Source organism: Zalophus californianus, chromosome 12, assembly GCF_009762305.2.
Source record: "Zalophus californianus isolate mZalCal1 chromosome 12, mZalCal1.pri.v2, whole genome shotgun sequence".
Taxonomy (NCBI): domain Eukaryota; kingdom Metazoa; phylum Chordata; class Mammalia; order Carnivora; family Otariidae; genus Zalophus; species Zalophus californianus.
The window spans coordinates 40,878,819-40,903,125 of NC_045606.1; the positions used below are offsets into that span (position 1 = coordinate 40,878,819).

The 24,307-nt window shown below is 35.2% G+C and overlaps 1 protein-coding gene across 1 annotated transcript in view; it reads left to right on the top strand.

Annotated features, from left to right (window-relative positions):
• Positions 1-24,307, top strand: part of GLCCI1 (glucocorticoid induced 1) — a 103,063-nt gene that overhangs the window by 50,830 nt on the left and 27,926 nt on the right. Inside the window, exons 3-4 of the mRNA XM_027572953.2 lie at positions 4,452-4,538; positions 24,069-24,182. Of these exons, the coding sequence (XP_027428754.1) occupies positions 4,452-4,538; positions 24,069-24,182 (201 nt within the window). The remainder of the gene's footprint in view (positions 1-4,451; positions 4,539-24,068; positions 24,183-24,307) is intronic.

A 24,307-nucleotide genomic window follows, 5' to 3' on the forward strand; every position in this document is an offset into this window, starting at 1 on the left:
GAAAGCACATTTGCCCTTGCTAGTTTGTGAATAAAGATATAACAAAATTACCCAGTATTCACGTCTGTTAAAGGACCGTTATCCAAAATATACAAAGAACTCTCAAATAAGCTTAACAGTAAGAAAACAAACAACGTGATTAAAAAATGGACCAGAGACCCTAACAGATACCTCACAAAGAAAGATGGCAAGCAAGCATATGAAAAGATGCTCTGCATCATTTGTCATCAGAGAAATACAAATGAAAACACACCTATTAGAATGGCCAAAATTCAGGACAATGAGAATGCAGAGAAGTAGAAACTCCCATTCATTGCTGGTGAGAGTGCAATAGCCTACAGCCACTTTGGAAAACAGTTTGGTGGTTTCTTAGAAAACTGAACATAGCCTTTTCACACCATCCGGCATTCATGTTCCTTGGTATTTACCCAAAGGAGTTGAAAACTTCTGTCCACACAAAACCTGGACACAGATGTTGATATCAGCTTTATTCATAATTGCCAAAACTTGGAAGCAGCCAAGATATCCTTCAATAGGTGAATGGATAGGTAAAGTTGGTCCTCTAGACAACAGTATATTACTGAGCACTAAAAAGAAATGCGCTATCAAGCTGTGAAAAGACAGGGAGGAACCTTAAATATATGTTACTGAGTGAAAGAAGCCACTCTGAAAATGTGACCCCTACCGTATGATTCCAACTACATGACATCTGGAAAAGGCCAAAAAGGAGAAAGCTAAAAGATCAGTAGCTGCTAGGCATCAGGGGATGTGGGGAGGAATGAGTAGGTAGAATACAGAGGATTTTTAGGGCAGTGAAAATACCCAGTATGATACTATACTAGTGGGATACATGTCATATATACATTTGTCTACATCCATAGAATGTACACCACCAAGAGTGAACGCTAGTGTAAACTGAACTCCGGGTGATAATGTTGGGTCAGTATAGGTTCATCAGTTTGCAACAAATGTACCACTTTGTTGAGAGATGGCCATGCATGAAGGGAGGAAATGGGGTATACGGGAAATCTCTGTAACTTTCAGTTTTACTGTGGACCTAAAACTTCTCATAAAAAAATTATCTTTTAATGAGTGTATGGTCCTGTGCCAATAGAACTTGTTTTCTGTGTATTTCACTCATAGAAGAAGAGGTCCTCACATAGGAAACCAAGAGGTAGTGGATGGACGTGAGGGTCGGAGAGAAAGCTTCATGGGCTGGACTTTGGACAGTTCTGAGAGATGAAAATAGAAAATGGACTTTTCCACCTATAGGTATCCTTATCACATAGAGGGAATTTTTTTTAGCCAACTACCTTTTGGTCAACAGTCTTGGAAATGGCTTTGGTTCTGCATTATTCAAGTGTACACTACCTTGGTAGTGTAGGTGGAGGCAACTAGAAAGGAAGAATCCCCTTAGTGTGGTGAATGAAAAGCAAGCAATTATATACAACATCAATTATTGAGGATTAGATTTCTTTCTAAGCTCTCTGTGGAGGATGTTGAAAGTCTGCTTGTAAAATAAGTGTTCTGGGGTTATATAAATAAGAGAAAGTAAAGCAGGTTTTTTTTTAAAAAAGTGTGTGTATTTGAATTTTTGAAATGCTAATTGCATTGTACATGGAGTATGGGAAGGTATGAAATACAGTATTTCCCAAATTAGTTTGATGATCGAACTCTTATCTATATTCTTACCAACATCCAGGAGCATGTTATAAGTAGCACAGTTCATAAAATTCTACTCTAGATCAGTGGACAGTCCAGTCAGAAGGAATTGCTTACTGATATGAAAGGAAAGAACTTCTGCTCTTTGTGTTGTGTATGTATTTAAATAGTAAAGCATTTCTCAGATCCTCAGATTTAATAAATTAGATACAAATTAGTTCATCTTCTGTGACTTCACAAGCATGAACTTTACATAGATTTAATAAACCAAGGAGCCGTCTTTTGGTTTTGCTTTGACTAAAATACCTTGTTCAAAATCTGTAATTAAATGTATAAAACACTGCTCTCAATAGAACTTTCTGCAGCTATGGAAATGTTCCACATCTGTGCTGTCTTGTATAGCAGCCAGTAGCCACTAGCCACATGTGGTTATTGAGCATTTGAAATGTGCTAGTGCTACTGAGGAGCTGAATTTTTAGTTTTATTTCTTTTTCATTAATTTAAATTTAAACTGTTGCATGTGGCTAGTAGCTGTTATATTGGACAACGTAGTCTATAGAATATATTTGCAGACTAGAGCATTTTTCATACTATTTATTTTAAACTGGTGTGATTAAAATGAAATTACTTTTTGGGGAGTTTTTTTTTGAAAAGTTTATAGTATGATGATTATATTTAAACAATTTATATGCATGTAATTCTGCAGCCACATGACTGAGAAGTCTTCTAATGGTTTTGCACTCTTAAAAAACTATTTTACTAGCTAGATGTCAGGAACATAAATGTTCCTTTGTAGTTAGTTTTTATTTCTTGTGTATAAATAACACTATACTCTGAAATAATCAAATAGGTTTTCACATTCAGTTTTAAGAAAAGAATGATAATATGAAGAAAAAATCTGTGAGATAAGAGACCTCAGATGTAGTTTCATTTGCCATTGGCATATTTAGTAATATTAAGACAATTGTAAAAGTTTTGTGGCTATTAATTTATCTCTAAGTTGGAGATATAGTTTATGTAAATGTCTTTTGAAAAAGACTTGTACAAAATGAAAGTAATTCCTGTTATAAATGTAATTGTTAAATAATTATGGAACACACCAGAAATTTCACTCATTTTCTGTAAATGTACTTTTGAGTTTTAAACCTTGTGATCCTTAATCATTTGATTTTGACAAGAGTAATGCTTACACTTGGTAGAAAAGTAAAAGTAACAAGGCATGTAAATTCTCAAAACTTTGACGAAGATAAACTGTCATAACTGAATAACTTTAGAGTAGTTGATTATTAAAGATATGACTACTTGGTAGGGGGGTGCTAAATTTTTTCAGTGAAGTTTGACTTATCTAGGCCTGAACTTAGGAAATTTTAATAACTTAGTTCTTTGCAAACAGCTTATTTGATATAGTGATACCTTTTATCCTTGAACTTGTCAACTGAATAAGCTATTTTGCTCTGTTATCACTAAATAGCTTCACTTTGGTATTTGAACTGGTTAACCAGTTTATTTGTGTTTTTATTCAACTATCATTTAACTGTTGGTTTTATTTTGGGATATTATTATTTTTAAGAGGTGGTAATTCAAAAAGTTGTTTGCAAGCATTTGAATCCTATAAAGTAGAACTGATGGCTTCTTCATAAGAAGCCATATAGCGTCAACCTCAACATAAAGATTGATTTTTTTCAGTATGCAATAAGTCATTTTTAAAGCTATATATATTTATTGTGCTAATCATTATCCTTTGTCTGTCTTTAGTGATTTTTACTTTCCCTAATTTGCATTACACTGTTTTCTCATATCTTAAGGATGATATTTTAAGCAACTACTAAATAGTCTTGCTTATTTGATTTAGTGTTTTGTGTTACGTTTGGGTATATATAGTGTCTGTTACTGGTTAAATTATTGAAAATGAGGTTTTAGGTAAAAACAATTCTCTTTTCTGACATGTAGCTCAAGTTCTTTTTTAAAAAAGATGTATTGCTTCAGATTATAGTAAGTTTATTTAGCTTAATGTTTTTCTTTTTCATTATTATAATTTTATGTTTTCATTTAAAGATGCTGGATGTTGGGGTGCCTGGGTAGCCCAGTCATTAAGCATCTGCCTTCGGTTCAGGTCATGATCCCAGGGTCCTGGGATCGAGCCCCGCATTGGGCTCCCTGCTCGGCGGAGAGCCTGCTTCTCCCTCTCCCACTCCCCCTGCTTGTGTTCCCTCTCTTGCTGTCTCTCTGTCAAATAAAAAAAAAAATTTCTTTTAAATAAATAAATAAAGATGCTGGATATTTTTCAATACTATTGCTAACACTCTTTCCTGAGTATAGGAAGAATAGTACAATCAACCCTTTATCTAGCTAGATATTTGACATGTAGGTCATCTGTGATCCCACTGCTTCTGAGCTAGTTCTGTTAATCTCATTTCCATCTATTTTACTTAGTAGAAATGCCATTTTATATTTAGTTTGGCAGTCTCTTTAAAAGCACCAATATGGGTATCTTCACAATTCTCTTTTATTTGATAACTTTGTTATTAATGTTAATGTCAAAAAACAAATGTTTGAATAACATTACTCAGAGATGTTGTAGATTGATCATACCTAATTCAGAATATGACAGAATGTTTTAAAAATTTCATGGGTCATGAAAATCTTAGCATTTAAGGGATTTTAGTATTTAGTATAACCCCTTAACTGGTATGTGCTAAGATTTTGAAATATCTTTTAGTTGCTGTGAGATTAAGAAGTAGAGACAAAGTTCCTTATTTTATTATTTTTATTACTTTTTGTAATTAAAGACACCCAGCTGTTGGGCAGAAGAGGGAGCAGAAAAGAGGTCACATCAGCGTTCTGCATCATGGGGGAGTGCTGATCAACTAAAAGAGGTAAGTTATTTCTGTTTTCAACCTGTAACCTGTTTTAATCCTCGCAAATTATCTTACTGTTTCATGAATATAATATTTTCTTTATTTGTGCTAACCTTACCTCTTTCAGAGTTTAAGCATTGCCTTCCAGGTTTGGGTGAACAAGTCTGAGTTTACTTTATTTGTGCCCTTCTTATCATTTATAAATATTTGTTATGCACTCATTCAGCTTGAGCCTTTCCAGAGTGAAGTCTGGTTTTATGTAACAGTCTCTATATCTTGTTTCTTTTAGCCATCTTCTGTTCCCACTTCAGCTCTCTTGTTTCTGAAAAGTTTTTTCTGCTTCTCATAGCTTTTTTGTAATATCCAACATGTTGTTGCCCTTTGAGACCCAGTAGTGCAGTAGAATCCATGTCTTTTAGGAATAGTTTTTATGACTCTTTCCTTTATTATCAAAACCTAAATTATGATCATCTTTATGTATACTTTGGATTCTTTTCCATGATAGTGTTATTTTTATCCATATAAATTCTTACATAATTGTTTTTATAAAATTACAGAAACTTAGAGTTGAAAGGTCATCTAGTTCATCTCCTAAATAAATACTCCTTAAAAATGTGGTCATCTAGTCTATTATGATCATTCTCAGAGAAGTTCATCACTTTGCAAAAGAACCAAATGAGTTCAATTGTTTTAGGTTAAGTTGTCAGTTATTTTGTGCATTGAACTCAAAATTATACCCCTAAGTTTGATTCTACCTTTTGTATCAATTAGGTAAGTCTGCTTTAAATATTTGAAAGGCTAGCAACATGTGTCATTTTTTTTCAGGCTAAAGATTGACATTTCTCTCATATTTTTCATATGTCATCTTAGCGTTACTTTCATATACTGTAGGTTATCAGTATCTCATACACTGTGGTGTCTAGACTGAATAGATATAGTCTGTTAGCATGATTTTGTCTGTGACTGTAATACATTTTTAGTAGCTTCTTTATTTTATTGATGTAGAGAAATCCTCAACTTTTCTATATACCCTGTACACAGGCACATATGCACAAAATGAGTTTTTCCCAGAAGCAACAAAAAAGAAAGGAGGGTGAGTCTAATATGTCTAGTCTAAAATAGTTGCACATCTGTGCATGGAATATGAATAACAAAAAAATGAACTTGCAGTTTTATCTCTGAGGTAAATACAATCTCGAAGTTATAGCCAAGATTTGGCATAGTTAAATTTTGGACTACAGCAACACGTGATATACACTATTAAAAAAGGAATGTCTGAGCTAACTGAGATATTTGCTCACTATCCCCACAGAGCAAACACAAAGCTGGACAAAACTATCAAAACAACTAATTTAGTGCTCTGGAAATCAAACAAATTGAGAAACTTTATTCATGAAAAGCACTGAACTCAGGGTATAAGAACAACACAGATTTGTGGTGGTATCTGGTGCTACTCCTCATCCCCAGCTTTGTTGGTGTGGCATTTCAATCAGGATGGGGCAAGCCTTGAAAACTGGAAGCTGTGTAGCCCTAGCTGGAGAGAGAGCACTTGATAGGAAGTGTTGTAGATTAAAATAGTGTAACCTTAGTTGCAAACAAACGGAGGACCAGTGGCTTCTCTAGTCTAAGGTATAGTCCAATTTGTAGCAAGTAACAGACTCATGAGGTAGCAGGATTTTATAGAGAGCTCTAGGAGATAAGATAGTCATGGGGGATTGATAAGTTCACGACATATCCCAGGTTGACCGGAGGCTGTAGATATGCACAGCAGAAAATGGAGTGGGCTTAAGCCACCCATGCATCACTGGTCAGTGATACCTAGGAAATATATGGAGAGGAGATTCAAGCAAGCCTAGTGGTAATAAAATCTGGGGCCATCTTGTGAAAGGCTCAGACTTTGAATGCACTCCTCATTCTACACATAAATCCCATCCTGGGAGTGGAAGCCTTACTGGATTGAGATAATTGAATAAAATCTCTCATCAGTCTTTAGTCAGACACTAAGGTGAACGCTGGAGACCAGCTTGAAAAGATCTTAAAAAGCCAGCCTTAAAAAGAAAAATGGGGTTGGGGGAATGGAGTAGAGACATCAGTGGCCACACAGTGTAGGGGAAACAGACTTTTAGTTCATCAAGATACTATAAAACACAAACAGATAAGACAACAACCACCCTCAAGGAAAATCAGAATCTAGAGTTGCTATAATGTATTATTTAAAATGTCCAATATCCAACATAAAATTTAGAGATATGCAAAGAAATAAGAAAATATGACCCATACTTAAGAAAATCACTAGAAATTGTATCTAAGTGTCTCCATATGTTGAATTTAGCAGCCAAAAACATTAAAGCGATTATAAGTATGTTCAAAAAAACCAGAGAAAACCGTGTTTAAAGCATTAAAGGGAAGTAGGGTGACAGTGACTCAATGAATAAGGAATTTCCACAAAGAGATATTATAAAAGAGAAACAAAAACTCTAGAGTTAAAAAGTATAGTAACTAAAAGTTCACTCAGTGGGCTCAATAGCAGATTTGACATGGCAAAAAAAGAATGAGTGAATTCGAATATAGGTCAATAGAATTTATACACCTTGAAGAATAGAGAGAAAAAGATGGAAAAACATCCAAAGAACCTCAGAGGCCTGCGAGAAAACAGTAAATAGATACACATGCACACAATGAGAGAACTAGGGGAGGAGAGAGAGAAGAGGAGTTAAAAAATATATGAAGAAACAATGGTAGAAGACTTTCCAGATTTAATGTAAAATAATCTATAGATTCAAACTCCGCAAACCCCAAACTGGAAAACACAAAGAGAACCCATATAGATATATCATAGTTAAACTGTTGAAAGCCAGAGGAAAAGAGAAAATCTTGAAAGCTGGAAGAAAAAAAATGTCTTATTAACACATAGGGAACTGAACTAATAATACCTGTAATGGCTGACTTCCCATCAGAAACAGTCGAGACCATAAAGTTTGACATAGTCAAAATGTTGAAAGAAAAAAAATGTCAACCAACTATTCAGTATCCAGAAAAACTAGTCTTCAAATTAAAGGTGAATTATTTTCAGATAAACAAAGATTGACAGAATTTCCTGCTGCTAGATGGTCTTATAATAAATACCAAAGGAAATTCTTCAGGCTGAGAGGAAATGACTCCAGATGTTAATTCAAATCTGTAGGAAGAACTTAAGAGTGTTGAGTAGTTTAAATGTTTAGTTAAATATAAAAGAGTCTGTAGATATATTTTTCTCACTTTCCACATTTAAAATACATATAATCATATAAAGCAAGAATTATAATACTGTTATGTTGGGTTATGACATATAGACATGAAATATACAAATGGCAAAGTAGAAAAGAGGGACAAAGAAATGGACAAGTACTAGAGTATAGTTTCTGTTTTACTGGAATTATTATATTGAAGTGTTGTGATAAATTTTCTTAAATTTTCTTTCTCTGGGCGCCTGGGTGGCTCAGATGGTTAAGCGACTGCCTTCGGCTCAGGTCATGATCCTGGAGTCCAGGGATCGAGTCCCACATCGGGCTCCCTGCTCAGCAGGGAGTCTGCTTCTCCCTCTGACCCTCTTCCCTCTCGTGCTTTCCATCTCTCATTCTCTCTCTCTCAAATAAATAAATAAAATCTTTAAAAATAAATAAATAAATTAAGATGCAAATTATAATCCCTAGAACAGTTGCTAAGAAACTAACCCTGAAAAAATAGAAAGTAAAAAATATAGAGGGATTAAAATGGTACACTAAAAGTATTTATAACAAAAGAAAGCAATAAAGGAGGAACAGAGGAATAAAAAAGGCGTGACACAAATAGAAAATAATTAACAAAATGGCAAAAGTAAATCCAACCATAATAATTACATTAAATATGAATGGACTGAACATTCTTCTCAAAAGGCAGAGATTGTCAAAACTGGATAAAAACAACACTCAGCTATATATTGTCTGTAAGAAGCATGCCTAATGATACAAAAGCTTAACTGACACAATAGACTTTAAGACAAGAAGTATTACTGAAGAAAAATACATTTCATAATGATAAAAAGGTCAATACATCAGGAAGATATAATAATCACAAATTGTGTATACATCTAACAATGGTCCCCAAATGCATGAAGTGAAACTATGAAAGGAGAAATAAAGTTTCTACAATAATAATTGGAGCTTTCAATCCCCATTCTCAATACTTCATAGAACAACTAAGTAGACACAAAATAAGCAAGAAGATAGAAGATTTCAACAACATTATCAATCAACTTGACCTGACATATTTAGAAAATTCCACCCAGCGACTGCATTCTTTTCAAACATATGGGAAACATTCTCTAGGTTAGATAGACCGTATGCTTGGCCATAAAACAAATCTCAATAGAGTGCAAAAGATGAAATCATGTAACAGAAATCTTAGAAAGCCCCAAAATGTTGTCAACTAAAAACACAAGGGAAATTTTTAAATATTTATTGAAAACAAAAAACTTAGAATTTGTGTGTGCAGATAAAGCAGTGCTTCATGGAAGATTTATACCTTTAAATGTATATATAAGAAAATAGAAAACTCTTAAATCAGTCCTAAGCTTCCAGCTTAAGAAACTGGAAAAAGAAGAGCAAACCAACCAAAAGCAAGCAGGGGAAGGAATTAAAGAATATAGCAGAAACCAAACAAACAGAAAAATGTTAGAGAAAAATCAGTGAAACTAGAAGTTGGTTCTTTGAAAAGATCAACAAAGTTGACAAAACTTTAGCTAGACTGACCAAAAAAAGAAGACACAGATTACCAAAATCAGCAGTGAAAGGGTGAAATTACTACCAACCTCACAGAATTTGAAAGTATTATAAAGGAATATTATGATCAGGGCACCTGGGTAGCTCAGTCGTTAAGCGTCTGCCTTCGGCTCAGGTCGTGATCCCAGGGTCCTGAGATTGAGCCCTGCATTGGGCTCCCTGTCTGTGGGAAGCCTACTTCTCCCTCTCCCACTCCCCCTGCTTGTGTTCCCTCTCTTGCTGTGTGTCTCTCTCTGTCAAATAAATAAATAAAATCTTAAAAAAAAAGGAATATTAGGATCAATTTTATGTCATCACTTTAGAAACTAAGGTAAAATGGATGCATTCTTAGAGAGACAAAAGTTATTAGAGACAAATTGTAAAAACTAATTTAAGAACAAACAGAAAATAGAAATAGACTTCTAATAAGAAAGGGAATAAGGAATTAAAAATCTTTCCCCAATGAAAATCCCAGGATCAGATTTGGTGAATTCTATCAAATATTCAAAGAAGTAATGTTAATTCTTCACAAACTCTTTCAGAAAATAGGAGAGAAGGAAAAACTGCCCAATTTACTTTGTCGGGCCAATTTAACTGACTTCAAAGCCAGGCCAAAGACATCTCAAGAAAATAAAATGGCAGATCAATATCTCTGTTGAACAAAGAAGCAAAATTCCTTAACAAAATATTAGCAAACCAAATCTAGCCACATATGAAAAGGATTATATACCATGAGCAAGTTGGATTTGTTCCAGAAATGCAAAGATGGTTTAAGATCTAAAATTCAATTAATGTAATATACTATATTAATAAAATAAAGAACAAAACCATATAATCATCTCAGTAGAGTCAGAGAAAGCATTTGCCAAACTCTCAACACCCATTCTTGATAAAAATCTTTACACAAACCAGGGGAAAAAAAAAGAACTTTCTCTTGTAATAAAGGGCATTTATGGAAAAAAAAAAAACCCTACAGCTCACATCCTATTAATTTTTTCTTTAAAGTAGGCTCCACACCCAACATGGGGCTTGAACTCATAACCCTGAGATCAAGAATTGCATGCTGTACTGACTGAGCCAGCCAGGCACCCCATCATATTCATATTCATTCATTTCAGTGGTGAAAGCCAGAATATTTTCTTCCTAAGATCAAGAACAAGGCAATGTCATCCACTCTCGCCTTGTCACTACTTCTGTTTGGTATTGCATAGAAGGTTCTAGTCAGTGCGGTCAGACAAGAAAAATAAAGACATCCATACTGTAAAGGAAATGGTAAAACTACCTTTATTTACAGAAAACCTGTAGAAACTATATTTAGAAACTGCTAAGAAATATGCAGATACACACTACTAGACTAGTAAACATGTTCAGCAAGATTACATGATAGAAGATCAGCATACAGAAATCGGTTATATTTCTAGATACTAGATAGGAATAGTCCAAAAAATAAGAAAACAATTTATTAAAAAGATGAAAATATTTAGGAATAAATTTAACAAAAGCAATGTAAGATTTGTACACTAAAAACAACAAAACGTTGCTGGACAAAATTAAAGATTTAAATAAATGAAAGACTTACTTTGTTCATGGATTGTAAGACTCAGTATTAAGATGGTAATTCTCCCCAGATTGATTCATTGTAATCCCTATTAAAATTCCATGTTTTTTTTGTTTGTTTTTGGTAAACATTGACAGGCTAATCCTAAAATTTATGTGAAAATGCAAAGGACTTAGAGTAGCCAAAACAATTTATTTTTAAAGATTGACTTATTTATTTTAGAGAGGGCATGGGGAGGGACAGAGGGAAAGAAGCAGGCTCCCTGCCGAGTGTAGATGCGGGGCTCGATCTCATGAACCTGAGATCACAACTGGAGCCAAAATCAAGAGCCAGATGCTCAACTGACTGAGCCATCCAGGTGCCCCCAAAATATTTTTGAAAACAAGAAATTTGGAATATTTAAATTACACAATTTCAGTATTTCTTCTATTTCTTATAGATTTACATTAATGAAGTTAGCAAAAGAAAGACATAAATAAGTTGATCAAAATTGTGAATTCAGAAATAAACCCTTATATCTATGGTCAGTTGATTTTTCACAAAAGTACTAACACAATTCAATTGTAAAGGACAATGTTTCCAACAATTGGTGCTGGGATAATTATATTCCATATATAAGGCAAAAAAAAAAAAAAGTCCTTGACCGTCACCATAGAGAAAAACTAACTCCAAATTAATCATAGCCCTAAATATAGGCTTTAAAATTATAAGACTTGTGGAAGACCTTGTATTAATCAGCAAGGCATTTTTAGATACACCACCAAGAATAAAGCCATAAAAGAAATAATAATAAATTCATGAAATTGAACATTTATACTTCAAAAGACACCACTAAGGGAATGAAAAGACAAGTTTTGGAGTGGAGGAAATATTAGCAAATCCTATATCTGACAAAGGGCTTATATCCAGAATATATAAAGAACTCTTACAGATCAATAATAGGAAGACAACCCAACTTAAAAATGGATAAGACAATTGAATGGAAATATTTCACCAAAGATGTATGCGTGGATGGCAGATGACCACATGAAAAAATGTTCAACATTATTAGCCATTAGGCAAACGCAAATTTAAACCATAAAATACACCTACATACCCAATACAATGACTATAATTTAAAAGACCGACAGTGCCAAGTCTTGGCCAGGCTAAAGAGAATCTGGAGCCCTCAGATGTTCTTGGGAACATAAAATGGTACAGCCACTTTGGAAAACAGTTTATCAGTTTCTTTTAAAGTTAATCAGGAACTTAGCATATAACCCAGCAGTTCAGTTCCTAGGAATCTGTATAAGAAAACTGAGAACACCTGTCTAGATTGAGACATGTACACAAAATGTTTATAGCTGAGTCCACATATCCATGGACTGGTAAATGGAGAGACAAAATGTGGTGTATTCATGCAATGACATACTGGTAAGCAATGAAAAAGGAACAATACACTGAATATCAGTAATGCTACAATGTGAATGAACCTCAAAAGTGTTTTACTGAGTTAAGAGTCAGCAAATTTTTTCTGTAAAAGGCCAGATAGTAAATAATTTTAGGGTTTGTGAGCCCTATAATCTCTGCTGCAACTGTTCAACTCTGCTGTTGTAGTGTGAAAGCAGCCATAAACAATATGGAATGGGCTTGGTTATGTTCCAATAAATTTTATTTACAAAAACACATGGCAGGCTGGATTTGGCCTTCAGATTTTGGCTTGCCAATCCCTGCTAAGTGAAAGAAGTGAGATGACTAAGACTACATATTATATGGTTCCATTTAATTTTGAGATGCCAGAAAAGGCAAAGTTAGAGAAAAGGGGAGAAAGCGCATTTGTGGTTGCATGTGGCTGGCAGTGGGGCTGGAGGAGTCCTGCAAACAGACTCAAGGCAAATTTGGGGGGGGTGATGAAAAAGTTATAAAACTGCATTGCGATTATTGTTGTACAGCCCTACATAGTGACTAAAACTTACTGACTTTTTACCCTTACAATGAATGAAGTTAAGGGAATGTAACTCATATCTCAGTAAAGATGAAAAATATAAAAGGAATAGATATAAAAGACTGCTGGGTTTTCTTTGGTGTACCATGAAGATATCAAGTGCTATATGATATGTAACTGAGGCTAGCAAATGATAAGAATACATTGGTAAGGACAAACAGTGAAAAGAAGAATAGTTGTAATAGATGACAGAATTGGAATTTGAGGAAATTATGAAAACCCGAAACTATTTTTGAAAGACGTATTTTTAAAAATTGAATACTACTAAAATTGTGCTACTTAAAAAATAACTTTTGACCTGCTTCCTTGAAATAGGATCGAAGTCAAAAGTAGCACACATCCTTTTTTCCTGAATCACATACATATTCTCCCCCTCACATAATTTGAATCAAGATTTCAGATTAAAATGTCAGTGAAAGCACCTGTATAATCTGTCTCCACTTTGCTCCAAGTTTATGAGAATGCAATGTGAAAATTTTTCAAAGAAATAAGTAACTACATTCTAGTTACATTTAAGACAAAGAAAATCCCTGCAGACCATGAGTAGACAAGAAACCCTTAGTCATGGGTGAGTATTGATGCTGTCTGGCTCACAGAAACCTGGGTCATGTGGGCCAGGGCTTAAAAAGTGGGTTTTTAAGCCAAATGTAAGAGAGTGTAGATTGCTAGACATTTTAAGAATGCTAAATGTGTCTTACAAATGGTAGGAGGTTGGAACTGGGCTGTCTGCATAAAGCAGGGAACTGGGACCATGTTTCTAGGCCGTAAAACTAGACCTGAAATAACTCCACCTGACACTGTTGGTGTTTTCCTGTGGGCCAAAGAGGCAACTATGCAAAAATGGAAATAGTAACCATATGTTGTGTGTGCATGTGGCATCTGGAATAGAGCTCTACCCATGTGGAACCAAAGCCCCAGTCTTTCTAATTTAAGACCTGCTCTGGGTCTGTGCAACTCCAGAGGGATAGTGTGAGCAACCATGAAACAACATGGCAGGAAAGAGCTCACAAAGGATAAAACTTCCACATAAGGTGTGTTTGCAGGCAAGTATTTTAGGACATGTGAGGAAATCTGTTACCACAAGAGACAGCAGATACATCAAATAGGATCATTTACATCCAAGGAAATAAGACTAAGAACACAATCTCAAAAAAAGCACTTTAAGTATAAGAATGTGTAAGAATTTCAAATGAGGGGCGCCTGGGTGGCTCAGTCAGTTAAGCGTCTGCCTTCGGCTCAGGTCATGATCCCAGGGTCCTGGGATTTAGTCCCACATCGGGCTCCCCGCTCAGTGGGGAGCCTGCTTCTCCCTCTGCCACTCACCCTGCTTGTGCTCTCTCTCTCTGTCAAATAAATAAATAAAATCTTTAAAAAGAAGAATTTCAAATGAAATGGTAACTGGCAATAAGAAAAGGAATAAACAAGAACAGGCAGAATGATAAAGGACTGATGACAAATCTTATAAATAACAAAAATTGAAGAAATTAAAAATAAAAAACTCTTTGGTAGATTAAATTCACATAACAGAAGAGAGAATTAGTGAATCAGAATTCTCAAGTGAGAGTTGCCAGTCTGGAAGAGCAAATCTTCTAGAATATAGAACAAAAAGATAAAGAGGTTGAAAACATGAAAGAGAAGTTAAGCATGGAAAATAGACTGAGTTAGGGGTTCCAGGAGGTAAGAATATTTTGTAAGCATCGGAAAGAGAAATTTTTTAAAGGTTGAAAGTTTGCTATATTTGGAGATCAGTTGAAAAAGCCCACCAGTTTCAAGGAGGATAAATAAGGCAAAGAAAAAATTACCCCCCCTAGATATAGTGTAATGGAATTGTAGATCAAGGACACACACACTTTCTTGCAATTAGGAAAGAAATGGCAGATTATCAATCCATTTGTCAGAAATTACAATTGATACCACTATACATGAACTTGTGGGTTGTGTTCATGTTAAGGAAACTAATCCAAGTGAGGCATTTTCCTTTATGAAAAGATTACTTCTCCTCCTTTGAGTTCTTTCGCTAGACAGTTGTCAGCCCAACTAAGCAAATGTGCAAATGCATTTTTCCACCTGTTAGAAATGTGGTTCCCTGCTTATAAAACACAATTTAAAGTTAATTTATAAAGCATAACTAGAATTTAAGGAGTCTGTAAGTAAACGATAAGGGTTTAATTAACATCACTTTTTACGGTACTTCATTTGTATATGTTTAGTAGAGTAAAAGAGAAGAAAGGTATCTTGAAGATATGGTTTAGCATATATCATCAGCATTTAGTAGCACTGCATTTGTTCATGGAATAACATCAAATGAGTAAGACTGTATGCCCAATAGCGTGTGAAGGATCTCGAATTTCAAAAGAAACAACAGATACTGTCTGCTTCTTAAAGAACTTAATTACACATTGGGAAAAACAACTAAGACCTGAAGGAATAATCACAGAGGACTTTATGTTAACTCCCACTGTCCTTATTTAGTGAGAGAAGTTCGTCTCTGGCCCATGGTGCAAAACTAGAATCTGATCACTCTTACACCCCTGTGGTCCCTTTGAGCGAGCATGCTTTCTAGTTTCTTTTAAAATAGTCAAATTCCGGTAGCTTTGATGGTTCTAGCTACTCCCCTTGTCCTAGCTAGGGCCTACTATGGTTGGGTAACTGCCTCGGTGAAGTGATCAGGGAACCTCCCCTTCTGTTTCTTGCTCACCTTCTTCCTCACTCCTTTGGAGTTAGAGCTCTGGAGCGAGGGGGAGGTAAGGGGAATAGAGATGTGGCTTCTTGACTGGTTTATATATATTATAAGATGTCTTTACATCCCCTGGGCTTGACAGATTTTTAAAACTGACTTTCTTTGAGAGTAATTTCATGGAGTCTCTGGAGATCCCTTGTTGCTATACATCTCTTCCCTACTGTTCTGTCTTTCTCGGTTTGTAAGTCCCTTACTCCGTCCTTAGCCTCTAGAATCATAGAAATAACATTCAGTTTCTCAGCTGCTGAGTCAGTTCACTCTTCTAGGCGGCCCTCTTATGTAGAACCGAAGACAACTCTGCACAACTCTTCCCTCAGATTTCCTAAATGGATCCTGGTAAACTCTTACACATTCAGTATCTACAGTAGAAGTCAGATACCAGTTCATCATGTCCCCTTATCTGTAGAGAATATAAATCGATCTTTCCAAGTTGTTTCTTAAAATTCCTTTCTCTGGGTGCCTGGGTGGCTCAGTTGGTTAAGCAACTGCCTTCGGCTCAGGTCATGATCCCGGAGTCCCGGGATCGAGTCCTGCATCGGGCTCCCTGCTCAGCAGGGAATCTGCTTCTCCCTCTGACCCTACCCCCCTCTTGTGCTCTCTCTCTCACTCTCTCTCTCAAATAAAATAAAATCTTAAAAAAAAATTCCTTTTTCTTTATTTGAGAAGTATTCCCTCTCAGGTCTTGGATTTTACTTTTTCCTACTTACAGTTGTAATAAATTAGTCTTTTACTATTTCATGGATGCTGGCAGAAGGCATGAAATGCCTGAATTAGAGACAGTGGGCTTTGTTATTCCCAGCACAGCAAGTATCAAGACTATCAAGTTTGCCTTATTTCCCCTGAATCAAGTCCCATGGGGTGGTGGGGAGAGCCCAAATGGATTCATGCACATATAGTAGGTCACATTATAGGAGAGGAATACAGAGTTTGGGGGAATGCACTATTTTTATAGTAAGCAGTTAGCAAACCTGCTCTTTATCCCAGAGGGATAAAGAACATAAATAATACTGTTGTATTGTTGTTTTGATTTTTCTTTTTTACTATCTCTGATTTTCATAGAGATAAATTGAAAAAGGGGTTTGCCATTCTTAAGTCCTTCAGTGGAAATAAGGAAAAAGCATGGGTTGCTTCCTTATCTCACCAATAAGCTTTTCTTTCATTAGTAAAATAGTTTTTCTTAGATGGAACCAGCTGGAGCAGTAAGTGAAATGATTAGGGATATTTCTCACATCTGATCAAACTGTGATAAATACATATTATTGATGTGGTCTTCTTTTTTTAAGTAAGCAAAATAGAAGTTTCCTTATATACCTTCTGCCCTAACATTTTGTTAATTTTTGCTATTAAAATTTTTTATCATATTATACCAGGGGAAAATAATTGCAATAATATTTTTCTCTGGACCTAAAAGACAACAGTCTGAAGAATTTTGATTATCCCTTTGAACTCAAAGGAATTATGTGATAAACTTTAAAAAAACAAACATTTATCTAATAAAGTCTGTCTAAATCCATATTAAATTGAATTAGGAAGATGTTTTATAATCTTTTCATTATTTAAAATGGGTCCAATAGGAAGAATTTTTAAGGTCATACAAACTGTCAAAAAAATAGACACTGATCAGTAGGTTCGTATGTTAACGGCTTCATCAAATTTTTGTTCATCTTTATTTCAGTTTCACATCTTGCAATATCTTCAACATTAGGAGAGGAAGTTACTTTGCAAAGTGGTTGACATTATGAGCTAATACACAGTGACTGGTAATTACTTGCAGTTGAACATTAACATAGAATTACTTCCAGCCGCATTGGTAGGTAATAGGAAGAGGTTATAAATTAAAGGCTAGAGGACTGGCTCTGCCACTTATTAGCTGTGTTACATTACATTGGGTAAGGTATTTTATTTTTGATAATGTGTCATCATCTGTAAAGTAAATATAATAACTTCATGGGATCAAGCAGTTTGTGAACGAAATGTTTTTTAAATGTTAGTCTGGTGGTGTTACTTACATGCCTCTCGACAAATATGCCTTATTGGTGGCTGTAAATATAATTCTGTATTAAGGGCGCCTGGGTGGCTCAGTCTTTAAGCGTCTGCCTTCGGCTCAGGTCACGATCCCAGGGTCCTGGGATCGAGTCCCACATCGGGCTCCCTGCTCAGCGGGAGGCCTGCTTCTCCCTCTCCCACTCCCCCTGCTTGTGTTCCTGCTCTCGCTGTCTCTCTCTGTCAAATAAATAAATAAAATCTTTAAAAAAAATAATTCTGTATTAAAACTTACATGTATAGAAGTCCCAAAGCTAGCTGTATCTGTGGGGATGAATTTGTATGTGGGAGTATCTCTCTGTTCCTGGGTTAGCAGGTTTACGTGTGTCTGCACGTGGTGAGTAGGGTATGTCTGTCTGGGCGTGCAAGGGTTGATGTGCATGCAGGTGACCTATGCATGTATATGTGCTTGCATTTATCTGTGTTCTTTCTTTATGGATGTTTGTGCCTGCATATGCCTGTGTTCATCTCATGGGGCTGAATGAATAGCAATTAGTTCATTAGGGTTTGCCTATTGGCACTTTAAAAAAACAGGAAAATAACTCTATTTGTATTTATGGCAAGATTATAAGAAGTTCTAAATTTTTATTTTTGGTGTTAGATTAGGCACTATTGCATGTTAAATTCCTTTGAACACTGACAAGGGATATGTTAAATTTGTTTTTGGACTGCAGAACCTTTGTTTTGAAACACTTGATCTTTATAAACACTAAAGTTTGTCACATATTCCTTTTTTTTTTTCATATAAAAGGGAATGACAGCTTGAAGTTCATGACTTCTCAAACTATATTTTCAGAAAAAAATGCTGGGTTAATGTCTTTTATAGCTGTTTCAGGGTTTTTTTGTTGTTGTTAGTTTAGCAGTTGTCAAAATTTTCTAAGATTTTGTTGTCTCCCTGTAAAGCTATTAACTTGTTTCTTTAGAGAGTAGAGAATAATGCTTAGGAGAGCAAACTCTGGAATTCTACTTCCTAAGTTCAGATATTTGTTTCAGCACTTAACTGTGTGGCTTTTAGTAAGCTTTTTAATCTTCTACCTCAGTTTCCCTCACCTATTAAATGGGGACGATAATAGTACCTATTTCCTATGCTTTTATTAAAAAATGAATAAGGTAATTTACATAAAAGTGGTATAGTGCCTCCTTCCTGGTTTTAAACTAGCTCTCTTCTCATTTTTTTTTCTTCTCTTCCCGAAGCCCCAGGACCCTGCTTCCTTTCCTACTGCTAGCTCTTAGTCCTTTTAAGTTAAGATTTCTCATTTCCCTGGCCTACTCTGGAGTGGAATTCATTGTGAGAAATCTTTCTCTTCCTTTCAGTATCTGAGGCGAAGGTACTCAACCAGTCTTTTGAGGCTGAGTTTTGTTTTATTTTGTTTTTAAATTTTAACAATAGTGGGGAAACTAACAAATAGCAAATGAATGGGGACGATGTTAATTAGGTTTCCAAAAATTTACAATAAAATGTATTCCTAGTTCTCAGATTTTAAGTGGGGCCAGTCTCTGATTTTTCTTCATCTAGTTCACAGATGTTTTAGTCAGTTCTTTGTATTTATGCTAATTCTTCTCTCTACACTTATTATTTCTTCTTTGTGACCCAGGGTCACTTATTCCCTGGCTTTTTTAAACCTTGGAGCTCATGTGCTTGAAACCCCTTTCATGTTTAAAGAGTTTCCTCTCTCCTTCCCTCTTAATATTTTTTTCTTTGAGCTTCATTGAGCTATAATTGACATATAACATTGTGTAGGTTTAAGGTGTACAGTGTACTGATTTGACCATAAGCTTAGTTAACACATCTATCACCTCACATAATTACAGTTTTTTTGTGTGTAGTGAGAACTTTTAAGATCTATTCCCCTAGCAACTTTCAGATTACTGTACAGTATTGTTAACTGTAGTCACCATGCTGCACATTACATTCCAGAACTTCCTCATCTTGTAACTAGAAATTTGTACCCTTTGACCACTATTGCCCATTTCCTGTCCCCCATCCCATCTGTGGTGACCACCAATCTGCTCTTTGTTTCCATGAATTTTTTTTTTAAGATTCTACATATAAGTGAGATCAAACAGTCTTTTTCTTTGGCTGATTTATTTTGCTTAGCAGAATACCCTCAAGGTCCATTCTTAATTTTTTTTCTAAGGCCACAGAGTAGCTAATGAGTATTTAGAAACACAAAGTTAGATATATCTATAGTTTAGTTTAAAAAATCAAGTCAGTAAAGCTTAATGTTCCCTTTGTAAATGAGGCTTGTGTGGGCATTTCATCATAGTGACTGGGGTGGGTAGATCCCCTGAAGTGAGGACCAGGAGCTTCTGTGCAATGTGATAGAATGTGGGCCTACAGAGGCTGTCTTGAGCAGAGCTTCAGAGCTGTGGATGAGGTGGGACGGGTTGTGTTGTATGTGTGTGGGGCAGGAGTATTGCCCTTCTGCCCCTTCCTCCCAGAGACAACTTTGTGTCTACTTTCCACTGGTTCTAAAGTCAACTCTCCACTGGCTTCAGATGGCCGTGGGCTCTTGAGCATCATAGGAAAAAGAGAAGGGAAATTCTAAGCAAAACTGTGGAAGATGAGAGTGTTTGCTGTTGTTATGTGGGCCTGCCCCTCTTCTGAATGTGGTTGTAAGCAGCACAGGGACCACCTTGTTCCAAAGCAAAGGAGGACTTAACAGTGTCCTGCTTTCATTTTACATAGTTCTTGACTAAAATTTATAATCTGAGTATATATGTTTAGGAAGATGGGCTCCCATTTACCCTAATCTCTACTGAATTGAAAACAAGAACGTAGCAATGTAATATTTCAGAGATGAACAATGTTATGTGAAAACAATAAGGTTGCATAGTTGAACTGGGTATTCCAGGCCAAGTAAGGTGTATACCGTGATGGATGCTTTTTGTTTTCAGGGATTTGTTAAGGCTGTTAAGAACAAAAACTTCTCTGGCTTACTTTGATGTTTCAAGGCCTTTAAAAATAGAGTGATTCGAATTGATCATTCTCAGATTATTTTTGTTTGTTTATTTTTGAAGATTATTTTTAAAATGAAAAATTACAAATTGCCTTGATTAATCTCTAGGCATTATGGGCTCTTCTGTACAAGCTCTTGCCAGTTTTGAAACAGCACTGAAACATCATTAATATTCAGAAAACACTTAATTTTATATCTCTATCCTAATTAAATGACTTGTACAATTTGAAATCCTATCATGGAGAATAATCTGTCCTGATTTATAATGATTACCTACTAATTTTGATTCCTTTTCTCATGAAAATTAATGTTCTCTAGAAGAAAATTATGTCATTTCAACAGAGAGCAGGGAACACAAATATTAACATAGATCATCTTACTTGTATATCTTTGCAACAACATTGTATGAGGGGTCCATAAGCTACAAAGAGCTTTAAGAAACTGAAGGAATCTAAAAAAAATAAATAATAACAAACCCCAAAAAACAACAACTGAAGGAATCTAAGGATCTTAATATAAAAGAACATAAACCATTCCGTTGTTTAGGTGCTTTATTTCCTTCCATGCTGTTTGTCTTCTATTTGCCATAGATAAAAAATGAGTTTTCTAGCAACCTATATATTTCTCCTCTTGAGCATTTATAGGCTTTAGTAGCAACTGTCTCTTTTGCTTTTCATTGCCATGATTATCCAAGGTAAGTATTTAGCTAATATTAAAATACATTGTATTTTTGCTTTATGTCCTTGAGGAAATCAATGTATTTTACAGACTTTACTTTGTGTTTACACTTTGCCTAAGTAGGTAATATAAAACTCACTATAGGTGTTCAAGGAATAACTCTTAGGTGATTAGTGTCATCTTTTCTACAAAGAAAATAATGCCAGTATTAAGTAACTTCCCCCAAATTGCCAATTAGTCCCTTATAAAATGCTCAGGAATATTTTACTCCTGGTCTGGCATATTTGAAGCGGATTATACATCATCTAAAATATAGTAATTTTTTTTTTTTTGAGTTCCAACCAGGTTGGTGTTCAATATAAGTTATTTCTGTTAGAAGTGTACCTTCTGGCAATACTTACGTACCAGTTTTGAGCTTTTATTTAATTTTGAGAAAATTTATTCTGCTATGATAAATTCTAAGGAAGATGTCCTACAGTGCTGCGGTGGCATGATAGAATCCTCTCTTTGCTAAATATTGGCATCCTAGGCTATATGCAGTTGGAGACGGGTCTGGTGGTTGCATTTTTATAACCTCAAACACTCTGGACCAAGGGCTCCCAAATGCTGATGCATAGAGACTATATAGAACCACAAAAATCGGTCTGGGACAGGTACAGGGATCTGCGTTGGTCAGGACTTTGTGAATTTGGGGTTTTTTGTTGTTGTTGTTTTTGGTTTGTTTTGTTTTGTTGTTTTTAATTTCCCAGATGATTCCAAGGGACTTTGTGTGGGGGCCATTTCTCCAAACCAGAAATGGGCACAGTTTTCAATTCAGCAGACCCTTAACTGCACCATTTGATTGCATATGTAATCTTTTTTTTTTAATTATTTTTTTCATCATGATAACTGTACTCTTTAATTCCCATCCCCTGCTTTCCCCATCCCCCGCCCACCTCCTCTCTGGTAACCATCAGTTTGTTCTTTATAGTTAAGAGTCTCTTTCTTGGTTTGTCTTTGTCTCTTTTTTTCTTTGTTTTGTTTCTTAAATTCCACATATGAGTGAGATCGTATGGTATTTGTCTTTCTCTGACTTATTTCAGCATTATACTCTCTAGCTCCATCCATTTTTTGCAAATGGCAAGACTTCATTCATTTTTATTTTATGGCTGAATAATATTCCAGTGTGTACATATACCACATTGTCTTTATCCATTCATCTATCAACAGACCCTGGGGCTGCTTCCATAGTTTTGCTATTGTAAATACTGCTACTATAAACATAGGGGTGCATATATCCCTTTGAATTAGCATTGTTGTTGGTGTGTGTGTGTGTGTGTGTGTGTGTGTGTGTGTGTGTGGTGGGTTTTTTGTTTGTTTTTTTCTTGGTAAATACCCAGTAGTTTAATGAATTCCAAGCCATATTGCAATAATGACTTTGCTCTTAAACCTGGGAGTGTTACCATTCCATATAGGAGAATACACTCTAAGTTATATTTGTTTTTAAAAGTTACGATTATAGCAGATGTCCATCAATAGATGAATGGATAAAGAAGATGTAGTGTATATGTGTGTGTGTATATCTCCACTGTAATGTTATTCAGCCATGAGGAAGAAGGATATCCTGCCATTTATAACAACAAGGATCAAACTTGAAGGCATTAGGCTAAGTGAAATAAGTGAGGCAGAGAAAGACAAATATTGTATGATATCACTTGTATGTGGGTTCTAAAAAGGTTGAACTCATAGAAACAGTACAGTGGTGATGGTGGTGGCTACCAGGGGCAGGAGGGTAGAGGGAATTGGGGTTGGTCAAAAGATACACACTTCCAGTTATAAGATGAATAAATTTTATGGATATAATGTATAGCATTTTGATTATACTTAATAATACTGTATTGTATATTTAAAAGCTGCTAAAAGAGTAAATTTCAACTGTTCTCACCACAAAAAAAGAAATGGTAATTATGGGACGGGGGAGAGGTATTAACTAATGCTATGGTCGCATCATTTTGCAGTATATTCAGGTATCAAATCAACATGTTCAATAACTTTTAAACTTCCACAATACTGTATGTCAAAATTTATCCCCATAAAACTGGAAAGTAAAATAAAAGTTGAGTGACTAAAGAGTAACATATGGTAAGATATTAGATGCTAGTGAGTTGCTAATACTATTTACAATTTTGAAGTGTTTAGTGATTGATAGGCTAAGATGGGAACTTAGAAACTAAAGTGGTCTCTGTATTAATGTATTGGCTTTGACTTTAATCAATTAGCATCCAAAATACTAGTTTTTTGCCTTATAAAAAGTGTTTAAAGAAGAAGATATTCATGGTGTACAAAGGTAAAATCTGAAATAATGTGGAAAACTTCAGTCTGCATGTTTACCAAAACACTATTTTAACTGTACAAGTGCAGCATTTATAGCCTATTTTTTATTGAAGTATAGGTGACATATTAGTTTCAGTTGGACAGCACAGGGATTCAACATTTATATACATTTTGAAATGATTACTCCCACAAGTCTAGTTACCTTCTGTCACCAAACATAGTTATTACAATATTACTGACTGTGTTCCCTATGCTGTACTTTACGTCCCTGTGACTTATTTGTTGTATAACTGGAAGTCTGTACCTCTTATTTTCGATAGTTTTAATCCTAGAAACTTGGAAGAATAAATCTTTGCAGTGAAATACTATCTCTTCTTGAAACCTGTGAGGAAAAAAATGATTTATTAGTATCCAAAAATTAAAATAAGAAGTACGTAAAAACTGGTGCTCACTTTTGTTCTCATCCTGTTTCTCCTCCCCTCTCCCCAAAGCAGATTGCCAAACTGAGGCAGCAACTACAACGTAGTAAACAGAGTAGTCGGCACAGTAAGGAGAAAGATCGTCAGTCACCTCTTCATGGCAACCATATAACAATCAATCACACTCAGGTAGGCTAATTTCTTGTCCACATTTGAATAATTCCTTTTAAAGGGTTCATTATAAAGGGGGGGATCCATTATTTTAGGATTAAAAAATTAATAATATAAATCCCTAGCTCTACTAAATGACTACT